The 18,113-nt window shown below is 51.0% G+C and overlaps 5 protein-coding genes across 5 annotated transcripts; 2 read left to right on the top strand and 3 right to left on the bottom strand.

Annotated features, from left to right (window-relative positions):
* Positions 1 to 926: 926 nt before the first annotated feature.
* J4E93_001613 (uncharacterized protein) lies at positions 927 to 3,992 on the bottom strand (the record flags this gene model as incomplete). Its single annotated transcript, XM_049339563.1, has 1 exon — positions 927 to 3,992. One exon carries the CDS (start codon positions 3,990 to 3,992, stop codon positions 927 to 929), a length of 3,066 nt encoding a protein of 1,021 aa, XP_049203520.1.
* Positions 3,993 to 4,747: 755 nt separating this feature from the next.
* Positions 4,748 to 5,990, top strand: J4E93_001614 (uncharacterized protein; the record flags this gene model as incomplete). Its single annotated transcript, XM_049339564.1, has 2 exons — positions 4,748 to 4,754; positions 4,810 to 5,990. The coding sequence occupies 2 exons, from the start codon at positions 4,748 to 4,750 to the stop codon at positions 5,988 to 5,990; spliced, it is 1,188 nt and encodes a 395-aa protein (XP_049203521.1).
* Positions 5,991 to 10,952: 4,962 nt separating this feature from the next.
* J4E93_001615 (uncharacterized protein) lies at positions 10,953 to 12,519 on the bottom strand (the record flags this gene model as incomplete). The annotated part of the gene is made up of 6 exons (XM_049339565.1): positions 10,953 to 11,505; positions 11,583 to 11,852; positions 11,917 to 12,116; positions 12,164 to 12,262; positions 12,328 to 12,340; positions 12,389 to 12,519. 6 exons carry the CDS (start codon positions 12,517 to 12,519, stop codon positions 10,953 to 10,955), a joined length of 1,266 nt encoding a protein of 421 aa, XP_049203522.1.
* A 690-nt stretch (positions 12,520 to 13,209) lies between these two features.
* Positions 13,210 to 14,289, top strand: J4E93_001616 (uncharacterized protein; the record flags this gene model as incomplete). Its single annotated transcript, XM_049339566.1, has 2 exons — positions 13,210 to 13,440; positions 13,498 to 14,289. The coding sequence occupies 2 exons, from the start codon at positions 13,210 to 13,212 to the stop codon at positions 14,287 to 14,289; spliced, it is 1,023 nt and encodes a 340-aa protein (XP_049203523.1).
* A 149-nt stretch (positions 14,290 to 14,438) lies between these two features.
* J4E93_001617 (uncharacterized protein) lies at positions 14,439 to 15,738 on the bottom strand (the record flags this gene model as incomplete). Its single annotated transcript, XM_049339567.1, has 3 exons — positions 14,439 to 15,228; positions 15,281 to 15,568; positions 15,620 to 15,738. 3 exons carry the CDS (start codon positions 15,736 to 15,738, stop codon positions 14,439 to 14,441), a joined length of 1,197 nt encoding a protein of 398 aa, XP_049203524.1.
* Between the last annotated feature and the right edge of the window lie 2,375 nt (positions 15,739 to 18,113).

An 18,113-nucleotide genomic window follows, 5' to 3' on the forward strand; every position in this document is an offset into this window, starting at 1 on the left:
CGTGTTTTCCTCCTCGGTCCCTCCCACCACTACTACCTCGCTGGCGCTGCGACGACAGGCTGCGACAAGTACCGTACACCTCTCGGCGACCTCACGATAGACAGAGACCTGGTGGAGGAGATACATCAAGACTGGGATTTGGAAATAATGTCAAAGGGGACAGACGAGGACGAACACAGCTTGGAGATGCACCTGCCCTACATTTACAAGATGTTGTCGCTCAAGAACACGAGCTTCCAGAACGACTCGAAATCTGTTCCTCTGGTTCCTATCATGGTCGGCAATACTGAGGCAGCCCGCGAAGCCTACTATGGTTCTATGCTCGCTCCCTACCTCTTCGATCCCCACAATGTCTTCGTCATCTCATCTGACTTCTGTCACTGGGGCCCCCGTTTCCGGTACACGTACTACCAGCAGCCCGACGGTTCAGCGGCAACCCAGCTGAAGTCAAGCTCCTCTGTCCCGAGCGACTACCCCATACACGAAAGCATTGCCGCTGTCGATCACGAGAGCATCGACGCTGTGGAGAGTAGGTCACATAAACAATTCTTAGACCAGCTCAAGAAGACGGGCAACACCGTGTGCGGAAGACATCCGATCGGCCTGTTCATGGCCGCGGTAGAGAAGGCAGGTGAGCTACGTGAATTAGGTGAAGGAAAGGGCACGTTCAAGTTTCTGCGATATGAGAGGAGCAGTCTGGTGGAGGGTGTGCAGCAAAGCAGTGTATCGTACTGCAGTGCTTTCGCAGTGCTGTAGGGGATAACCGATTTGTATAGCATGATGGGCCTTTCATACTGAAGTATAGTAATACAGACAACAACCAACGAATACGATGCCGCTGAACAACGTGACTGAGCGCTGTAACGCCGATCCAAGCAACCAAAATCTATCTCATCGCAAAAACCGAAAGACCCCCCAAACGTACATCAAGATGGCCGTGGCTTCGGCATAGCATTGTGCTTTACACTCCAAGGCTGCATGCTTCTCCTCGCGCCCAGTGTCTTCCTCTGTGCCGACTGGTTTTGTACCTGACTCATTGATGTTGTATGAAATGTCGACGCCGGACGGAAACCCGCTGCCGAATTGAAAGATGACGATGCTTGCTTCATTGGACTTGCCGGTTCTCTGAGCTCTTTCTCTGCTTGGTATGTATTCTCTGCTTGGTATGTATTCTCTGGCTCAGGTTTAGGCGGTGAGCTGGACAGAAGAACGTACCGCGTGTTCTCTATCCCCGGTTCTGGCTCCGCACGTTTTGGCTTGGTGAGGATAGGTCGGGTTGTAACCTTGTGACTGGGTATCGGAAGGGGTTGGAATGGACGTGGTGGACGTGAGACAGCGGGCTGAGTGTTAGAGATATCGTAGAGTGGAGTATTGGTAGCAAACGAAGACTGCGAGCGTTGTAGAGACGACACGTCGAAAGATGGCTGTGGTTCGGTTTCCTCAGACAGCGTGCTGTTTGATCGCTTGAAGAAACTCGTGATGGAACCTTGACCAGTTGCACGTGGCTTGACAACCTTTGCGCGCGCAGGCTTTGCTTCTGCCTTTCCCGAATCCTTGTAGACTTCTCTACCAGCCTCTACGTATTGAGTACTGGCTAGAGTACGAATCCGCTCTGCTTCTCTCTGCATTGCTTGTAGGTCTCCAAGATCTCGTGCGCTAGTGAACCCGGCTTTGACACTCTGCATCGTGGTTGTCGCTGTCGAGAAAGCAGACGTTCTGTTCATCGTGGATGCTACTGAGTCTTTAGACAGAGAGCTTGACGATTCTAACTTACGCCGCTTGAAAGATTGGTCTAGCCCAGCACCGTTGTTTTTGCCACCGTATGCGCCCCATGTTGGGTCATCTCCGTCAATCTCCTCCCGAGTCGTTGGGTACTGGTCATCCTCTGGACGTTCTAACAAGCCGAGAGCTGTCTTCATATCTTCAGATGATGGGCATTCTCTGCGAAGAATGCGGGCTAACTCTGGTACGGTACTCCTCTTGAATGCGAGATCTGGCCCTCGATCGCTGAAAAGCTTTTGGATTTTCCGATGCGATATGAATCTCGAAAGTGTCGTCTGCTCCTGGCCTGACTGTTTGACTGGGCAACTCAAGTACAACAAGCCTTGTGCTCGAGTCATGCCAACATATAGCAAGCGCCGTTCTTCGTCGTGATCGTCCGCTCGGGAATGGGGTATGGATCCGTCGTAAACAGCAGGCATGAAGACCACTGGCCATTCAAGACCCTTCGCTGCGTGAATGGTGGAGATGGTGACCTGGTCCATTTCACTACCCTCCTGGTCTGCCGCGCTCGAGAGTGTGACGTTAGCTAGAAACTTGGACAAGATATCAGCTGCAGTGTCGTGCCGCTGTTCGATGCCTTCTACTACTGGCAAGGCGTCGTCAGAGATCTCTTCGCCATTAGCGACTGCTGTAGCCATTTGTGTCGCCTGATTCACCAGCTCCTCCACGTTGGCCCATCGGTCTTGCCAGTTCTCCTTGTGCGCCTGCTTGAGGTAGGACTGGAAAGAAATCTTGCTTGTGACGTGCGATATAAGACCTAGTAGGTTGCAGTCTTCGCCTTTAGCAGGAAGAAGCTTCTCGCGAGAGGTGATGATAACATTGACGAACTGCTCAATCCCCTTCTGCGCCTGAGCGGACACTTTGCTTTCCGGTTTTCTCCTGCCTTGAGCCACGTCAAGCACTAACTTCCACAAGGTTACTTTCCTGATCTCTGCTTCTTCGAGAAGGGCCTTGACAGTAGTATCGCCAACCTTCCGAGAAGGTACGTTGATGACACGCGCTACCGCATCGTTGTGTTCAGGCTGGCTTACCACACGGAGGTAGTCCAAGATGATTTTGATTTCCGCACGGTCGAAGAATTTCGTACCAGCGACCATGCGATACGGAATTCCAGCTTGTCCGAGCGCTCTCTCAATTTGCAGTGTGAGCGGAGACGAGCGCACAAGTATAGCGTAGTCATTGTAGCTCAACAGCCCGGCTGTAAGCGTTTTTGTCCGATGTATCTCTTCAACGATCCACTTTGCCTCCACATTCGCCGATATAAGATGGCGAAGAGTGGGTTGCTCGCCGACACCGTGCGTAGCAATCAGCGACTTTTGTGGCCGACTCTCATCCTGCTCAATGACAGCCATAGCGGAGCTTAGGATGCATCCCGAAGATCGATAGTTGTTCTCCAAATTGATCACGACTGATTCTGGGTAATCGGTGCGCATCCTCAGCAAATTCTTGATCTCTGCTGATCGGAAGCTGTATATGCTCTGGTCCGGATCACCGACGATGGTAATACGTCTTGTTTTCTGAGCCAACAATCTCATCAACTCATACTGGATGTTGTTGGTATCCTGATACTCGTCAATGAGTACAGCCTGTATCGTCGAGACACAAGATGGTGATTTTCTTAACAGATCCACACAGCGGACGAGGAGGTCGTCGTAGTCGAGGAGATTTGAGGCGGCTAGGTGTTCTTGGTAGGACGAATATACCATGGCAAACTCGTTATCGTTGACATTCTTCGCTGTCCTTCGAAAGTCGTCGGCCGTGACGCCCTTGGCTTTCAACTTGGAGATCCTGGAGCGAGCATGGCCAGGCTCTACTGTGTACTGATGGCGCGTAACGATGCGCTTCAATATTGCTGTGCTGTCGCTAGTATCCGCGATGCCAAAGTTCTTATCAATCCCAATCTCTTGACCGTACCGAGACAAGAAGCGACGCGCGACCGAATGGAAGGTGCCCAGAATCAGTTTCGCCTCAAGTTTCTCTCCAACAAAACCCTTGATTCTCTCTTTCATCTCCCGTGCGGCCTTGATGGTGAATGTGCATACGATGATGTTCCATGGTTGTAGTCGCTCGTGATTGATGTGGTACGCGACGCGTGCTGTAAGTGTTTTGGTTTTGCCTGACCCAGGCGGCGCGAGCACTTGAACAACGTTGGCGGGACTTGTCACCGCGCTCTTCTGCGCGTCGTTGAGGCCTTCCAACAATGCGTCCATGACGGTTTGTGCGAAAGATGACGTCCCATTGAGGGCTGGTCCAAGGCGTGTGGCGTGAAGGGACGCAGAAACGCGCTAGGAACACGCTGCACGTGTCGATAAGATAAGCCGCTACCTAGGGATAGCCGAAGAACGGCACCCTCCATGGCTCACAGCAACGCTTAAACTTGGTCTTGAGTGCCCAAGACCAAAAAGCCGAGCCAAACCTGTTAGTTCGAAAAGCGTAACACTTCCGCTGGGCTCTGCGCCGGCGGAATTTCCGTGATGAGAGCGTCAGTCTGCCAAGTACTAATTTCTCTTATGTTTCCCCGCAAATGCGGAGGATGTGCCCTTACTCGGACAGCTTCTATCCGACAACCCGGCGAGGAGTGACGATGATCATCGGATTTTGGCTTACATTGAGCAAGCCTACCGACGGGCATTGAGGCTCTTCCCAGTTAGCTGCTCACGATGGTTGTACCGAGAAGTATAAAGGTCCGAATGTACCCAGTGTCTATATCACACCCCGCAAGGCATCACTCAATCCACTGATCATGCTGGGACTGCGCGTTTTACTTGGCACAGCATTTGCTGGTGCTGTTGTTTCGGCAGGATACCTGCCCGAAGTTTCGAGTCACACTGCTTTCCGGTACAATGCGCGTCGACAGGCAACGAACAGCACGTCTCCATCTTTCAACGGTCCGTACAGTACCAGAGGCCGAGATATCGTTGATAGCGATGGCAAAAAGACGACTTGGGCTGGTGTCAACTGGCCAATGAGTGGTATGTATCAAGTTCAGACTCATGTCCCCTTGCGATAAACTGAGATCCTCTGTAGGCGAGACAATGATTCCTGAAGGACTTGAGTGGGCGTCAGCGGAAGAGATTCTTGATGACATCGCGGGTGTTGGCTTCAACTACATCCGTATGGGCTATGCTATCGAGATGATCGACCAAGTCTACGATCGAAACGGCGTGGACGTGCCACTCGAGGTTGGCCTCATCAACGCCCTGGGCTATGTGAACGGCACCAAGGTGACCACCGAGATCATCGAGAGGAACCCTGACTGGACAGCTCAGACTACTCGATTCGAGATCTGGAGCGATATCGCACGTATCGCTGCTACCAAAGGCATTTTCATCAGCCCAGATGTGCACACAGGCAAAGCGCAGTGGTGCTGCTCACACATCGACGGTACCGCGTGGTTCGACGACCTTGAGTTCAACGCAACGCACTGGCGCCGTGGTCTTTCCTATGTTGCCAATTGGGCAAAGGATCACCCGAACGTAGTCAGCATGTCTCTTCGCAACGAGCTGCGCGAATCTTGGAACGTCACGGATCTCTATTACAACTGGGACACCCTCGTCGGCAATATGACCGCTGGCGCTGACGCAATCCACGAGGCCAACCCTGATCTTCTTATTCTCTGGGGAGGTATGCAGTACGGGCAAGATCTGTCAGCACTCACTAGTGGCAAGAATATTCTCACCGCTCCATGCTACAAATGCACAGCGATTCGCGACGCCGCGAGAAGGGAGCCAGTGTACTTCAATCTTGACGATCACCCCTGGGCTGATAAGCTTGTCTGGGAGCTCCATCTCTACAGCATGAGTGAGGACATCGACACGGGCACCTGCGACATCGTCAAGGCAAACTTCTACCGCAACGGCTTCAACGCTCTGGGAATCGATGCACCAGCCGCCTGTAACATTACAGGTGACTGCCCGAAGGCTGTGCGCGAGACACCAGTCATCCTGAGCGAGTTCGGTAGTGCGCAAGACGGGACACTCTTCAACAACACACTACAAAACTGCTTGAAGGAGTACACCATCGATAACGACATCAGCTGGATGATGTGGTCTATAGCTGGCTCTTACAGAATCAGATCGGGTGTACAAGGTTTTCCAGATACGTGGGGTATGACAAACTACGACTGGACAGGTTGGAACTACGAGCGTGGTATTGAAGAATTCTGGAAACCATGGGTTCAGGCGATGAACACGACCAAGGTTCACTAGTTGTCCGTATCTACTGGCAGAAAGTGCATAAACAGTATCATCATCGACAGACGCATTGAAAATAACCAGTATCTGACATGAACTGCCGTCCTTCCCACCTCCATCCACAATTGTTCACCTTTTCTCCAGCCTCGATTCTTGCTTCTCACATGCTGAATTTAGCCAGGAGCGCGAGCAAGAGACAACAGGAAGCAGATTCGGCTTCGGTGGAACACCTAGTAGGGCACAGCAGAGGCACCCTATCTAAGGGAAAAAACTAAACACCTTAGAGCCTACGTTAACATACAGTTACCTACTTTATACATTATGATCTGAATGTAGGCTGCAAACCTATTTAGCCTCTTGCTCGTCTAATGCGGAGGCTCGGGAATTTATGAGCATGCAGTTTGACAGATGATTGCGCGCATGATCGCGCCTTATGGTTCATTATAACTCAATATGTTAGGGCGGCATGAATCTGAAGGCTCATGTCACCTGTTACTAGAATATCGTACCGAAGCTAAATGCGCCCAAGACGACACCCATCCACCACTCCAGTTTACGCCTTCGACCAGCTCCAGCTTCCTTGCTGGAGGTAGTAGCCAAACCGCCAGTTTGCTCACTAGGGCTTGCAGAATCAGTGGTACTTGCTTCGAAGCCAGATCTTGGTACAACCATCGTGGTGGGCGCAACACGCACAGTGGCAATGACAGCAGTCCCGTCCGAAAAGACCGAGACCAAAGTGTTACCTTCGGCGTCAGTCGTTAATTCTACAAAGGTAGGGAAGAAGTTGCTCCCGATGTTGGTGCTAAGACCAGCCGTGAGCGTTAACGTCTGTGTTCCATATACAAATTCGCCAATGGCTACTGCTAGCGCTGTTTGTGGTGGAGATGTTATATCCGTATTGCCCGCCGTGCCAGAGTCGGGAGTAGTTGCTGGCTGGGCAAGCGCACTATTACCTCCATTCTGGTTGTTGATGGTCGCTACAGTTTGAGCGGGGCTGTCGGGCGCAGGAGATGCGGGTTGAGCTGGCTGCACATTCGATGGTACGCGCCCAATCTGAGAAACTATCTGCAGTAGGAGACTGTTCTGCTCTATCTGCTGCTGCGCCGATCCTGTAGCACCAGGTCCTTCTCCCATCGTGTTCGAAGCCCTGACTGTGCTCGGTCCTATGATGAAGCCCGGCTCTCCAGCACTGCCCTCGCTTTCTTGTTCGGTCCCCCACACGAGGACGTTGGTCTCGAGATTGAGGATGGTCGGCCGAGTCGTCGTGACAGTCGTCGCGGTCGGAGTAAGTGTCACGAGGCGATCGGTAGCTGGACCCGGCTCTCCCCAACCTGTGGCAGACGGAAGAATTATCCATTGCAGGCCACCACAACTACCCGGATCGATAGAACAACAGCTGTTGGGGTCGAGAGTGCACACCTTAGCCTTCACGTCGACCCAATCTACAGAGCTCTCGGTAGCAGTGGCATCGGACGGTTCTGTTATTTGCGCCGCGATCGATGCGGTGGACTGTTGACTGGAAGCAATCTCGGTGGCGTTGGGTAAAAAAGAGGTCTCTGCTTTTGATTAGCCTGCATGTCCTCAAGTTGATACGATGTTGGTTGCGCACGAGGGACAGCTGCTGCGGCGGTCGCAAGAAATAAGAGCGTCAAGAGCTCTGGCGGAAGGTACATGTCGGTACGACGCTCCCTCATACCGTCAATCTGGCATTGGTAAGGAGACAGTGAGAGCCTCCAGCGCCCTCAGACACTCAGGCCCCTTGCGTCCCGCCATGTTCTCGAAGTGAGTAAGTTCGCGCGCTGTGCCGCAGGGCAAGCCTCATCGTGGCTAGCCGAAGGTCGACGAGCACGCCAAGCGCTGCCGGGCGTTGTCACAATCTCCGAAGTCTCATGCATCCACGCTGCAAATTTACAACCAACGACAGCTACGATTCAGCGATCCTCCAGGATTCACATCAGCACTAGGACCGATACCTGCCTTGTATGGCGACGATTCCAGGTGTTGTGCATGTACTATCGCGGTAGTGGCGGTACAAAGAGCGCGTTGCAGCTGACCGGCATCTGGTCCCTCCGCCTCTTCAATGCATAAGCGTCTAGACGCAATTATACCACCAACGAGAAGGATCGGGTTCAACGGAACGCGAAGGCATCCATCCTTTCTTTTTTTTAGCACGCTCAGATGTTCTACGCTCTGGAAGCATACCTAGGTACGCTATGGCTTCCACTCCCATATTCCTAAACATACCGTACTGCATACCTCCACGACAGACCTCTAATTGTTGATTGCGACCCATGAATCACAATTGTCCTCATGTCTCGTGCCATGTGTAACCCTATAGCAAGGCTAGTATAGCGCATATATACTTAAATACTGCCTTCGTCCCTTTACACAGACAGACGTACGAACAGCCTGATTCCGATCGTGGTGTTCAGTACGTCTGCGCCTTCACGTCAACCTCGGGAAGAACTAATCACCGTAGAGCCTACATTAATGTTAAGTAACCTACTTTGCATACTTTCATCTTAATGTAGTCTGCAGATCTCTTTAGTTTTTTCCTTGTGTAAGATACCTTTGCAGTTCCCCAGGCTTACTTACCCGAAGATGTGCGGCTCTTTCGCGTCGCCGCTGTACCCATTCATTCTTAGCACTCCAATGCCAACTGTGTGGCTTCCAATCTGACTTTTACGAGAGCAAAATACTGTCTACATGATTGATCTGACTACTGCGCTGAAATCTGAACCTGAAAATAAGGCTATTCCGTGAGGAGCGTTAAGAGGAGTAACAGGAACAGAGGGAGAGGTGCAAGAGCTGCGCAGGCAATCGACGAGGAAATGTGTCGAACGGGAAGGTAGCGAAGATCTGTGAGAAACAGGGTGAAGATTTTTGGGTGACGCTACCTGTGCAGCTGGTCTTCAATGACACCCCCAGGCAGCACACTTAGTCGTGAGGGTCACATGGGGAAGATTCTTCATGTCCTTCAATTAGTATGCGTCAACTACCTGGTTAGTCCTTATTGCAGGCCTCCTGGATTGGCAGACACTAATATCTGAATGACTACAACGTGTAAGTGTGCAACCGATGAGTTACTACCACCGCGACGAAGGACATCGCCTGTGTGGATCATATTTACCTAGGTAGTCTTGGTTATGCTCTTTACTGCCCATCTCTCAATGGCGACATCGTCATATCAATACCCGCTATTCTCGACCAAACCTTACTTACGAGAAGGCTGGGAAAGGAGCCCCTGGCTCCAACAATGATTCATAGAAAGCGCATGACCCTTTGAGCGTCGTAAGCTCCAACTGGCGAGGTGCCCACGAGAGCCAACGACCGATAACATCAGCGGAGACATCAGAATAACATGGGGTTCTAATATAGGCATCCAGATCGACATCAGCGATTACCAGCTACGTTATCGCACCTTGATTGCACTAACGCAACGTTCACCGTCATGGTTCCGGCCCCCACACCTCCATATCGTCACAGCCTCGTGGTGGCGACCGCAGATTCAGCTGGTATGACCTCTCCACGATACACACTGCAGGGACCCTTAGGATCACATACATGGGTAACTCTGCTGATGATTCGATTCAAGCCTCAATGTTCTGGCGGTCAGGAACTCACCGGTAAAGTATCGTTCACGCGGAGCACGCCGACAGTGGGCGCAGCCAATCAAATCCTGGAGCGGTTCGCACAAGCCACAATCGAGCCGCAGAAAAAGAGGCGGTGCACGTTGGGTTTAATGGAGCCCACGGTAGCCAAACAAGGTGATTCTTAAGTCGTCTAGGCAGTTGAAACATCTTGTGTGTGGTATAAGAGGGTTTTGTAGGACAGAAGGCTTGGTTCCCCGGTCCTCACCTGTACGAGTATAAGTGCTTGCAATTCATCGACTTTGCAAATCGCACAACGTTCTTCTGAGCATTGTCATTATAGTCATCCTATACCAGGTCACAGTCATCACCTGAACGCCTGACCAATCAGCCGTACCAGATAACCGTCCATGTCTTACCTGCACCTAACGCGTACTCGCACCCGCGAGCGCACTCCAGAGTATGAATCTTACTACTCACGTCCCCCCGTCCATCACGACTCCAGCAAACGCCGTCGGAGTATCACACTCTCAGATCTCGATGAGGAAGATGGCCATGACGACTACCCCTACTCGTCCAACCATAAGCCGGTCAGGCCATCCCGCGCCCTAACAATACGGGATCAGCCTTCTCAACTCGAGCGCTACAACGTCTGGACTGACATTCGGCGTCCCCAAAACGATGCGGAAGTCGATAACAGACGCCGTAGCTACGACACACGGCCTTCGTACGAATACTCCTCAGACCGCGCCGCTTCTTCCGAGCTAGACGACCAAGATTTCCACCTCAGCATCAACGCTAAGTTCAGCCGTCCACACTACTCGCACCATCACCAAAATTTCTCGCTTCTCTCACCCTCTTACTATCCTTTCCATCGTAGTGAGGAGTGGTGGGTGGATGAGCGTTGGGAGTCTCATGAGAGGTCTACTTCACAGGAAAGGACCCGTACACGACGAGATAGCTTCTGGGGCGAATCTCCTTTCGAGGAGAAGGAGAAAGAGACCGAGCAGGAGAACTGGAGAAGCTATCATATGGTTGGTAGGAGAGAGGTGGAGAGGGAAAGCAATAGGCCGTTGAGCAGCTGGAGGAGAAGAAGGATTATCTTGGGTGATGACTAGGAAGGGCATCTGGGGATAGAAGGAGGCGCTCGATCCAAACAGTGTTTCTTAGTGTTATAGCCTTTTTACTATTGTTAGTCTTAGATGGTTTCGTAATACTTTAGGCTTCGCGATAGACTGTGTTCGTTTTTTTTCCTTGAGTAGCACATGTGGCTATGGGTGCTTCTGTGCCCTAACTCACATTTAACTAGTAGCTCAATGAGTGATGTGTTGAAGTATACATTAAGGTAAGAACATGAGCAAGTGCTGAGTGTTATCAAGCAGTCCAACTATCGATTCCTCAAAAGCCGAAACCGAGGTCTCATTTTCCTCCCAATCGCCGTGTCTGTGATCCATTGCTCATATTCCAAGCCCCTCGTGTCTGTGAAGCCCACGTCGTCGTAGTGCCATCTGCGCCCCAACCAACTCTCTTTGTCCTGTTCATATACACTGGACTCGAGTGCGCCCAGTACTTCATCCTCAATCTGCCACTCAGTACTATGTCCTATGTTTAGATAGCGCAAACGGCCTAGATACCGTTCGTCTATCAAGGTGAAGAGATCGGTCATCGTGAAACTGCGAGAGGGATCACCCGTCCGTCCACAAGCGATGAGAGTCAGTCTATATAGTGGCTTGGCTTCTTGCCATCGTGCCGGTGAGAAATCTGGTGGCATGTTTCCGAATCGGCTGTCGATATAGTCTAATGCTATGGTTAGAGAGACGAGGTTTGGCAACCAATCTAGTACACTGTTCAATCGGCCTTGTTTGACGGCGGGTAGATCGCGGAGTTCGACAACGGTAAGCGATGCAGACAAGCTGTCAAGTAGGGGTCTGATACCTTGCCTGTACTCATTATGTTAGCACTAAATTCTCCAGTAGCAGTCGTCTAGTGACTTCGGTACAGTAGAGTCATGACGTACTGATCTAGCCCTGGACTATGGTGAATACTCAGCGAAGAGAAAGTCGGAGGGAAGTTATCCGGTTGTCGTAGCATATCCCATAGAAATTGACCAGATATCGATCCAGATAGAGCGAGGTGTTCCAGTCTGGATGGCCAGCGAATACTGGGACCACCGGGCGTGGCTGAGGGCTCATATCGGGACGAACAGCGAGGTAGGTAAAGCTCGCGTAGATCCCCCAGTTGTCGTATTGTTTGATTTAAGCTTTGAAAACTGATACATTCAGATACCCTGGTTTAGAAGATCACGTCAGTTCACAAATCGAACGAAGATCGTGTGTCTAGGGTTTACCAACAGGCTCAGGTCGAGAATGCGTAGCCGGGTGCATTTGCTCAGGCTGGCCCAGCAGTTGACTGCAAAGCTGGCTTGGGGTGCTACGAAGACTTCAAGAGATGATCTCGTTCGGCCTAGCAATCTAGCTGTTGTGGATTTGGCGCCTTGGTGAACGATGTGGGATAAGTCCAGCGACTTTACTAGGTTCGATAACGCTGTGGGCTTGTGATGGGTTAGCAGTTGTCACCAACTACTCAGAAGATCCTTACCTTGATGCGAGCTAGCACAGAAGGACATATCGTTCGTACAAAGAGCTCGTACGCACTTCCGGATAGATACGGTGATTCGTATAGCGGTTCAACTGCTACCTAAGCATCGGACAGCTGAATCAGTCACAGTACGTTTGATGGCCCGTAGCATGGCATTCACATACATCATACCACTGTCTACTGTTGTAAGCTCATGTGACCAGGATCGTCAATGTGACATATTACCTATTGACAGCAGAAAAGCGTGCAAGCGTGGTTTGCCTCTCGATCTCGCCCCACGATTCAAAGTACGCCAAGATCTCAAGCAGCAGTTCGTTCGGGAGATAACTGGCATGACTGGAAGGGGAAGTTGACATGATCAGCGCGGTTGTATGTGAGCATGCGTAAATGCATTTGGACTTGCGAAGAACTCATTACACAAGCGCGTGCGCGCAGAGATGGCGGCATGACGCACTAGCGCGACTGGTGTTTTAGGCTATCACCGAGGAACACCGAGACACAGCTCACGTTCAACCCCCGCACTCACCAATTAAGACCCTCGCACACGCGTTTACGGAAACACCCGCCTCCTTAAAGCTGAAAACTCGGTGTCTAGGATCTGTCGGTCCTACTAAAACCTAAATACCTATTGACAGGACCCATGGCGGTTAATGTGAAACATGCGACACGCATCACTATGTACACACGCGATGAGAACAAAAGGTTGTGATTCCCCGCATCTATTCACAAGGCCCCATTTCACATTCCTTACTCTGTCTCTCTTTGCATTTCACAGTTCCATAGATCTTTGATACAAAACATAATCCCCGCGATACAACGCCCTCCCCTCTTCTTACAACCACACAAGTTTTGGTCCCTCTGTATTACTACACAACTCCATACCTTCATTATCAACAACAATGAACACTTTTCTCGTCGCGTTAGCGACAATAGGACAAGTAGCCGCGGGTCGGCTCCTAGTCGCGTCGTATGGGAATGACACTTCTCCTGGCGCTATCCAGACTCTCGAACTACCACCTAGCACAAACGAAAACACTAGCCATACGATGAAGGTTACTCATGAGAACTATGAGTGTGGGAAGTTGCCCACATGGCTCGATGCCTCCCTTGGTCGTGAAAGGATGGTGTGTCTAGACGAAGTAGAAATTGGTGCCAACCTCACAATGTTGAGCGTTGGTGCCGATGGCAGCCTCAGCAAGATTTCGAGCAGCCCGGTTTTGGGAGGAGCGGTATCCTCGATATCCTACAACAACGGATCTGCGCTTGCCCTTGCTCATGTGCGTATAACTCTCCCTTTCTGATCCTTGATGAACATGTACTGACAACCCAAATAGTATGGCCCCCAGGCAGCAATCTCACTCTTCACCATCGATGGAAGCAATAAGTTCTCATCCCTGCAGAACTTCACTTTCGAGAAACCCGAACAGATCCACCAGGCTGTCCTCGACCCCACAGGTCAATTCATGATCTTCCCCAGTCTCGGTGCCAATCTAGTCCACGTATACTGTATCGATCCCGCAAGCCACCAGCTCACGGAACACGAGCCACTCAAATCAAAGCCGGAATACGGTCCTCGACATGCAGTTTTCTGGGCAAGCCCCGAATCCAAGACCACATACCTTTTTGTCATCCACGAGAAAAGCAACAAGATCATCAGCTACAAAGTAGACTACCCTGAGTGTGGCGGCCTAGAATTCACCGAGGTCGACGAGGTCAGCACATATGGCAACACTACGCTCCCGCCAGTGTCATATGCCTCGGAGATGACATTGTCACCCGACAACAAGTTCCTTGTCGCCGCGAATCGTAACGGCACGGTGTTTAAAGTAGACAATCCCGACCCAAAGAACAGCACCCAGGTTCCAAGTGACTCACTTGCAACATTCAAGCCGACGGCGGACGGAAAGCTGTCGTTTGTCCAACTCTCCAAATCAGGCGGATACTACCCTCGCCACTTCAATATGAATAAGGACGGATCCATGATTGCGGTTGCGAACCAATATAGCAAGAACGTTGCCGTGTATAGCCGAAATATAGAAACGGGGAGGATCGAAGACAGCAAACCGGTGGCTACGGCTGAGGGCCTTGGGCCCGGCGATTTGATGTTTGTGCAGTGGTTGGAGTAACAGTAGGTTATGTGTGAAATTCTATTGACAGACGACTCGTGCACACGGTTCTGATGATGTATCCCAGAAGGTCGGGGTGATGTCTTGTTATGAGACACTCAATGAGCATCATCGTATCTGCAATGGCAAACTATGTACATAATTCAATATCACGGAGCATCTGCTGAAGATGCCCACTTTTCCTGCGCGACAGCCCACGTTACAGCGTCCCAAACATCGCTCACGACCTTGCGCGGCTCAGGCGACGGTATTGTACCCTTCTTGTAAACGCCCGTTTCCACTAACACACTAGCCCAATCTGTACCATGTGGACTCTGGTAGTTATTACCGCCAGCAATGTCACTGGCGGGATTGTCACCGACCATGTACACGCGCTTTAGATGGCCCAGCGGACTACCATAGTTTTGCATCAAATGATGCCGATGCGCTATCAGACGCTTCTCAGCGAACTCGTACGTAGGTCGGTGTGGTTTGCCCATTACGACTTTCTGCAGCTTAACACCTTGTGTCTGTCCGCCAGTTATCGCAGCCCAGATACCCTCGAAAGCCTCACGGAAGCCGCCCTGGCCGAGACGTGGTAGGTGGTACTTTGCCGCCCATAGCAGGTCTGGGTTTGAGAAGTATAGTGGGGGCTGTCCGTCTTGTTGGTAGCCACGGTTCTCCAGAGTTGGATTGCCGTTCTTCTGTGACAAAGTTCCAACGATGCCATGCTCTGATAACAAGACATCCTTGATGATCTGCGCGTCCAACCCCCAGTCTCGAGGATCGTTGTATACAAAGACGGCATCGATGCGGAGCGATTTAGATGGAGAATCAACGTCGATAGGGACGGGTAGCGGTCGAGTAAAGGTCTTGTAGTAGGACAGTAGTTGCTGCGAGAATGGCCATACATCCGGGTAAGCAACCATGATGTCGCCAGGTATAACTACATTCTTGAAACTATGCAATCTGTTAGAATGCTACAGCCTCATGTAATGTCGTTCCGTCATACCCGTATGCCTCAGCGACTTTCCTGCATTTATCCTCCACACCACCCACAACCATGACCGTCTTGTCCTTGAGGTCGTCCATGTCGGCGAAGGGGGTATGACTTTGAACGAACATAGATGTATCGATAGACACGTCCAATTTGCTGCTCAACTCGGCCACGCGGTCGGACTCATGTTTGCCGCCGCCATTGGTAAGAAGTATGAAGGGAATGCGCTGTGACTGCAGGTAAGAGAGGGCCTTTTGAGCTCGCGGTAGCGGATCTGAACTTCTTAGGAGCACTCCATCGATACTGACAGCCGTCAGCTGCTGTGTTGAGGAGCTGATGGTGCGCAGGCCTTACTCGAAAGCGAAAGCAAATTCCGGGGCACGGACCAAGGGAGCAGCGGCCGTCCGGAATGCGCGGCGTAGAGGCAGGCCGTAGCTGCAGCGAGCAAGTAGCCTCATCGCGTGCATCACCATTGGTGGACTGCGGATTGCTCGTGATGATGTGATGTCTTAGAAAGTTACCTTGCAGCAGCATGCGCGTCGGGAAATTGTTAGTCATCGTCGCGTGACCCACCATTGCGTCACAACCTTGGAACGATTTCAATACCACCATGATACACATATGAGCTCTGAGCTTCGCATATATCCTATGCTCCTTATACCAAGTACCAAATAGTTGGTTCAGACCTCAGTAGTAGCTTGCCCGATCCTCATAGCCGACCCCTTCTGCGCGCAGGCACGCTGACGTCTACTAGATGGCAGCGTGTACAACTCGGAACAAACCGTCACTCTACCATTCGCTCGATCGACAATGTTACCGCCAGTCTTCTTGATTCGAAAGTCTTGCATATGTAAGGATTCCTCTTGCCGTCCGGAAGCACAGGAGACATGACGTAGAGTGCTCGTACACCTGTACTTTTGCATAGCTCATTGAGTCTCTAAATCACGTTTATTGGTCAGCTCATTACGCTGCTTCCCTTTGAGGACTCTGAATACCCATTAGTTCTTTGACCGAGAGAACATTCCTGACGGTATGCCTGTGTTCGCTCATTCATGGAAACAGGCGAACCTTCAGCTGTGCATATTTCCCACGTGGAAACTCACTTGCTCCTTCCCAACTGACATGACTTGCAACATGCAGGGAATTTCCTACTGAGGAAAATCTACATGGGACCAAACTTCCATACCGACCAATGTGGTGTCTACATCGCCCGACTAGCTGTTGAGATCGTAAATCGGGCCCACTTTACTGGACATAATGGTCGGCGACTCAGACTATCCCTTGCTTAGAATTCGGCACAGAGCCTTGTCGAGACTTTCCTCTGCCGCTGAAACCTCCTTTGTTCCCATTCTTTACGGGTGCAATGGCGTTGGAACAATAGTAAGCAGAATCACGTGGCATGACATACCATATCCGAGAACAATAGTAAGCTAACATCGAGTCCCCTCACCCTTGCCAGGACCATGATCTGGACTTTTTGACAACAGCAGCCACAAAGGAAGCTTCGTCCTTTCCCATATACTCTTTCTCGTTGTATAAAACGATGCTCATGGTCCCAAAATTTATTCTTCCTCCAGCCAACAGAACACTCTCTACCTGCAATCTCAAGCTCTCTACATATCTTTTAATCACCTCAACCCACCCAAGCCAACCCAACTGTCAGCATGGCCCTTCATCGTGGCGTCCAACGCATTGCCAAACGCGGCACCAAAGGCATGGCGAGCTGCACCGTCCAACAAGGCGGCGTCAATGGGCCTGGCTGCACCGTCCAACGCAATGCCAGAGGCGGCGTCAATGGGCCTGCCTGCACCGTCCAACGTGGCGGCGGCGTCAATGGCGGCTGCATCGTCCAATAGATCACTCCCTTCTCCTCCTCCTTCTCTCTCGACAGAGAATCGACAGAGACGCTGCTTGTAGTTGCACCACACCCGACAACTACAAACTGATGCGGTTTCAGCTCATCACCGCTTTCACTTCGATCATCCCTTTATACGATAACAGAAGGATTGTGTCTAAGTACTTACGCCAATCGACAAGTACACGGATACAACTCGCCTCAAAGCCTTGCTATAATACCGATAAAGAAACATAGGAGAATCTTCCGACATCGCCGATTGACCACAACAACATATGCGACGATGGGATTGGAGTCTTGTTCTGCCTACGGCGTGGCCTCTTCTTTCCTTATAAATTATGTATCTAGCACCTAATGCGCACGCCAGTTTGAGTTCTTGGGGGATGGTTTCTGACTTTGGTCTTTGTATTGAGGGCAGCGATCGTTCAGAGAGAGCTTAATGATATGTATATACTCGTTCGCCTTATATATCTTCAATCTGTAAGCGCTGACGACTACTGCATGTCTCAATGTGTCGGCGTGGTCTTTACCGCCGTGTTTGCTTTTGCACTGTATAATACAGTCTCATCGAAATGGCGATGAAGAGGCGTTTGTGTATCACAGATTTGGACGTCTCGCGCCTGATCTATATATCACCAACGGGAAGAGCTTTACAACACGACCAATTGGGTAGCGACTGGAAGCTGAAAAAAAAAGCATTGACACATCACCCCGCAATAGTTAATTTTCGCATGGAACCATTTTTCTATTGTCCATGTTGAGAACGGAGAGAACTATCTGTACATACACATGTGAGATTACTGGCATCAGCCCCCAGCAAGCCTGTTTCAGTCAGATAGCCCCTGGCAGAAATCTGCCGTATGATGTGGGTTGAAAGAAAGCTACGATACAACAGAGTTTAATAACACGTTCATCACCTTCCTCGTAGGCTCCGTACCGAAGGTTTGCGTGAAGCACTGTCTTTCACTGCAGCAGTGGCGCCCTTTGCAAGAG

The sequence above is a fragment of the Alternaria ventricosa genome (genome assembly GCF_023758065.1).
Source record: "Alternaria ventricosa strain BMP 2768 chromosome Unknown scaffold_2, whole genome shotgun sequence".
NCBI lineage: Eukaryota > Fungi > Ascomycota > Dothideomycetes > Pleosporales > Pleosporaceae > Alternaria > Alternaria ventricosa.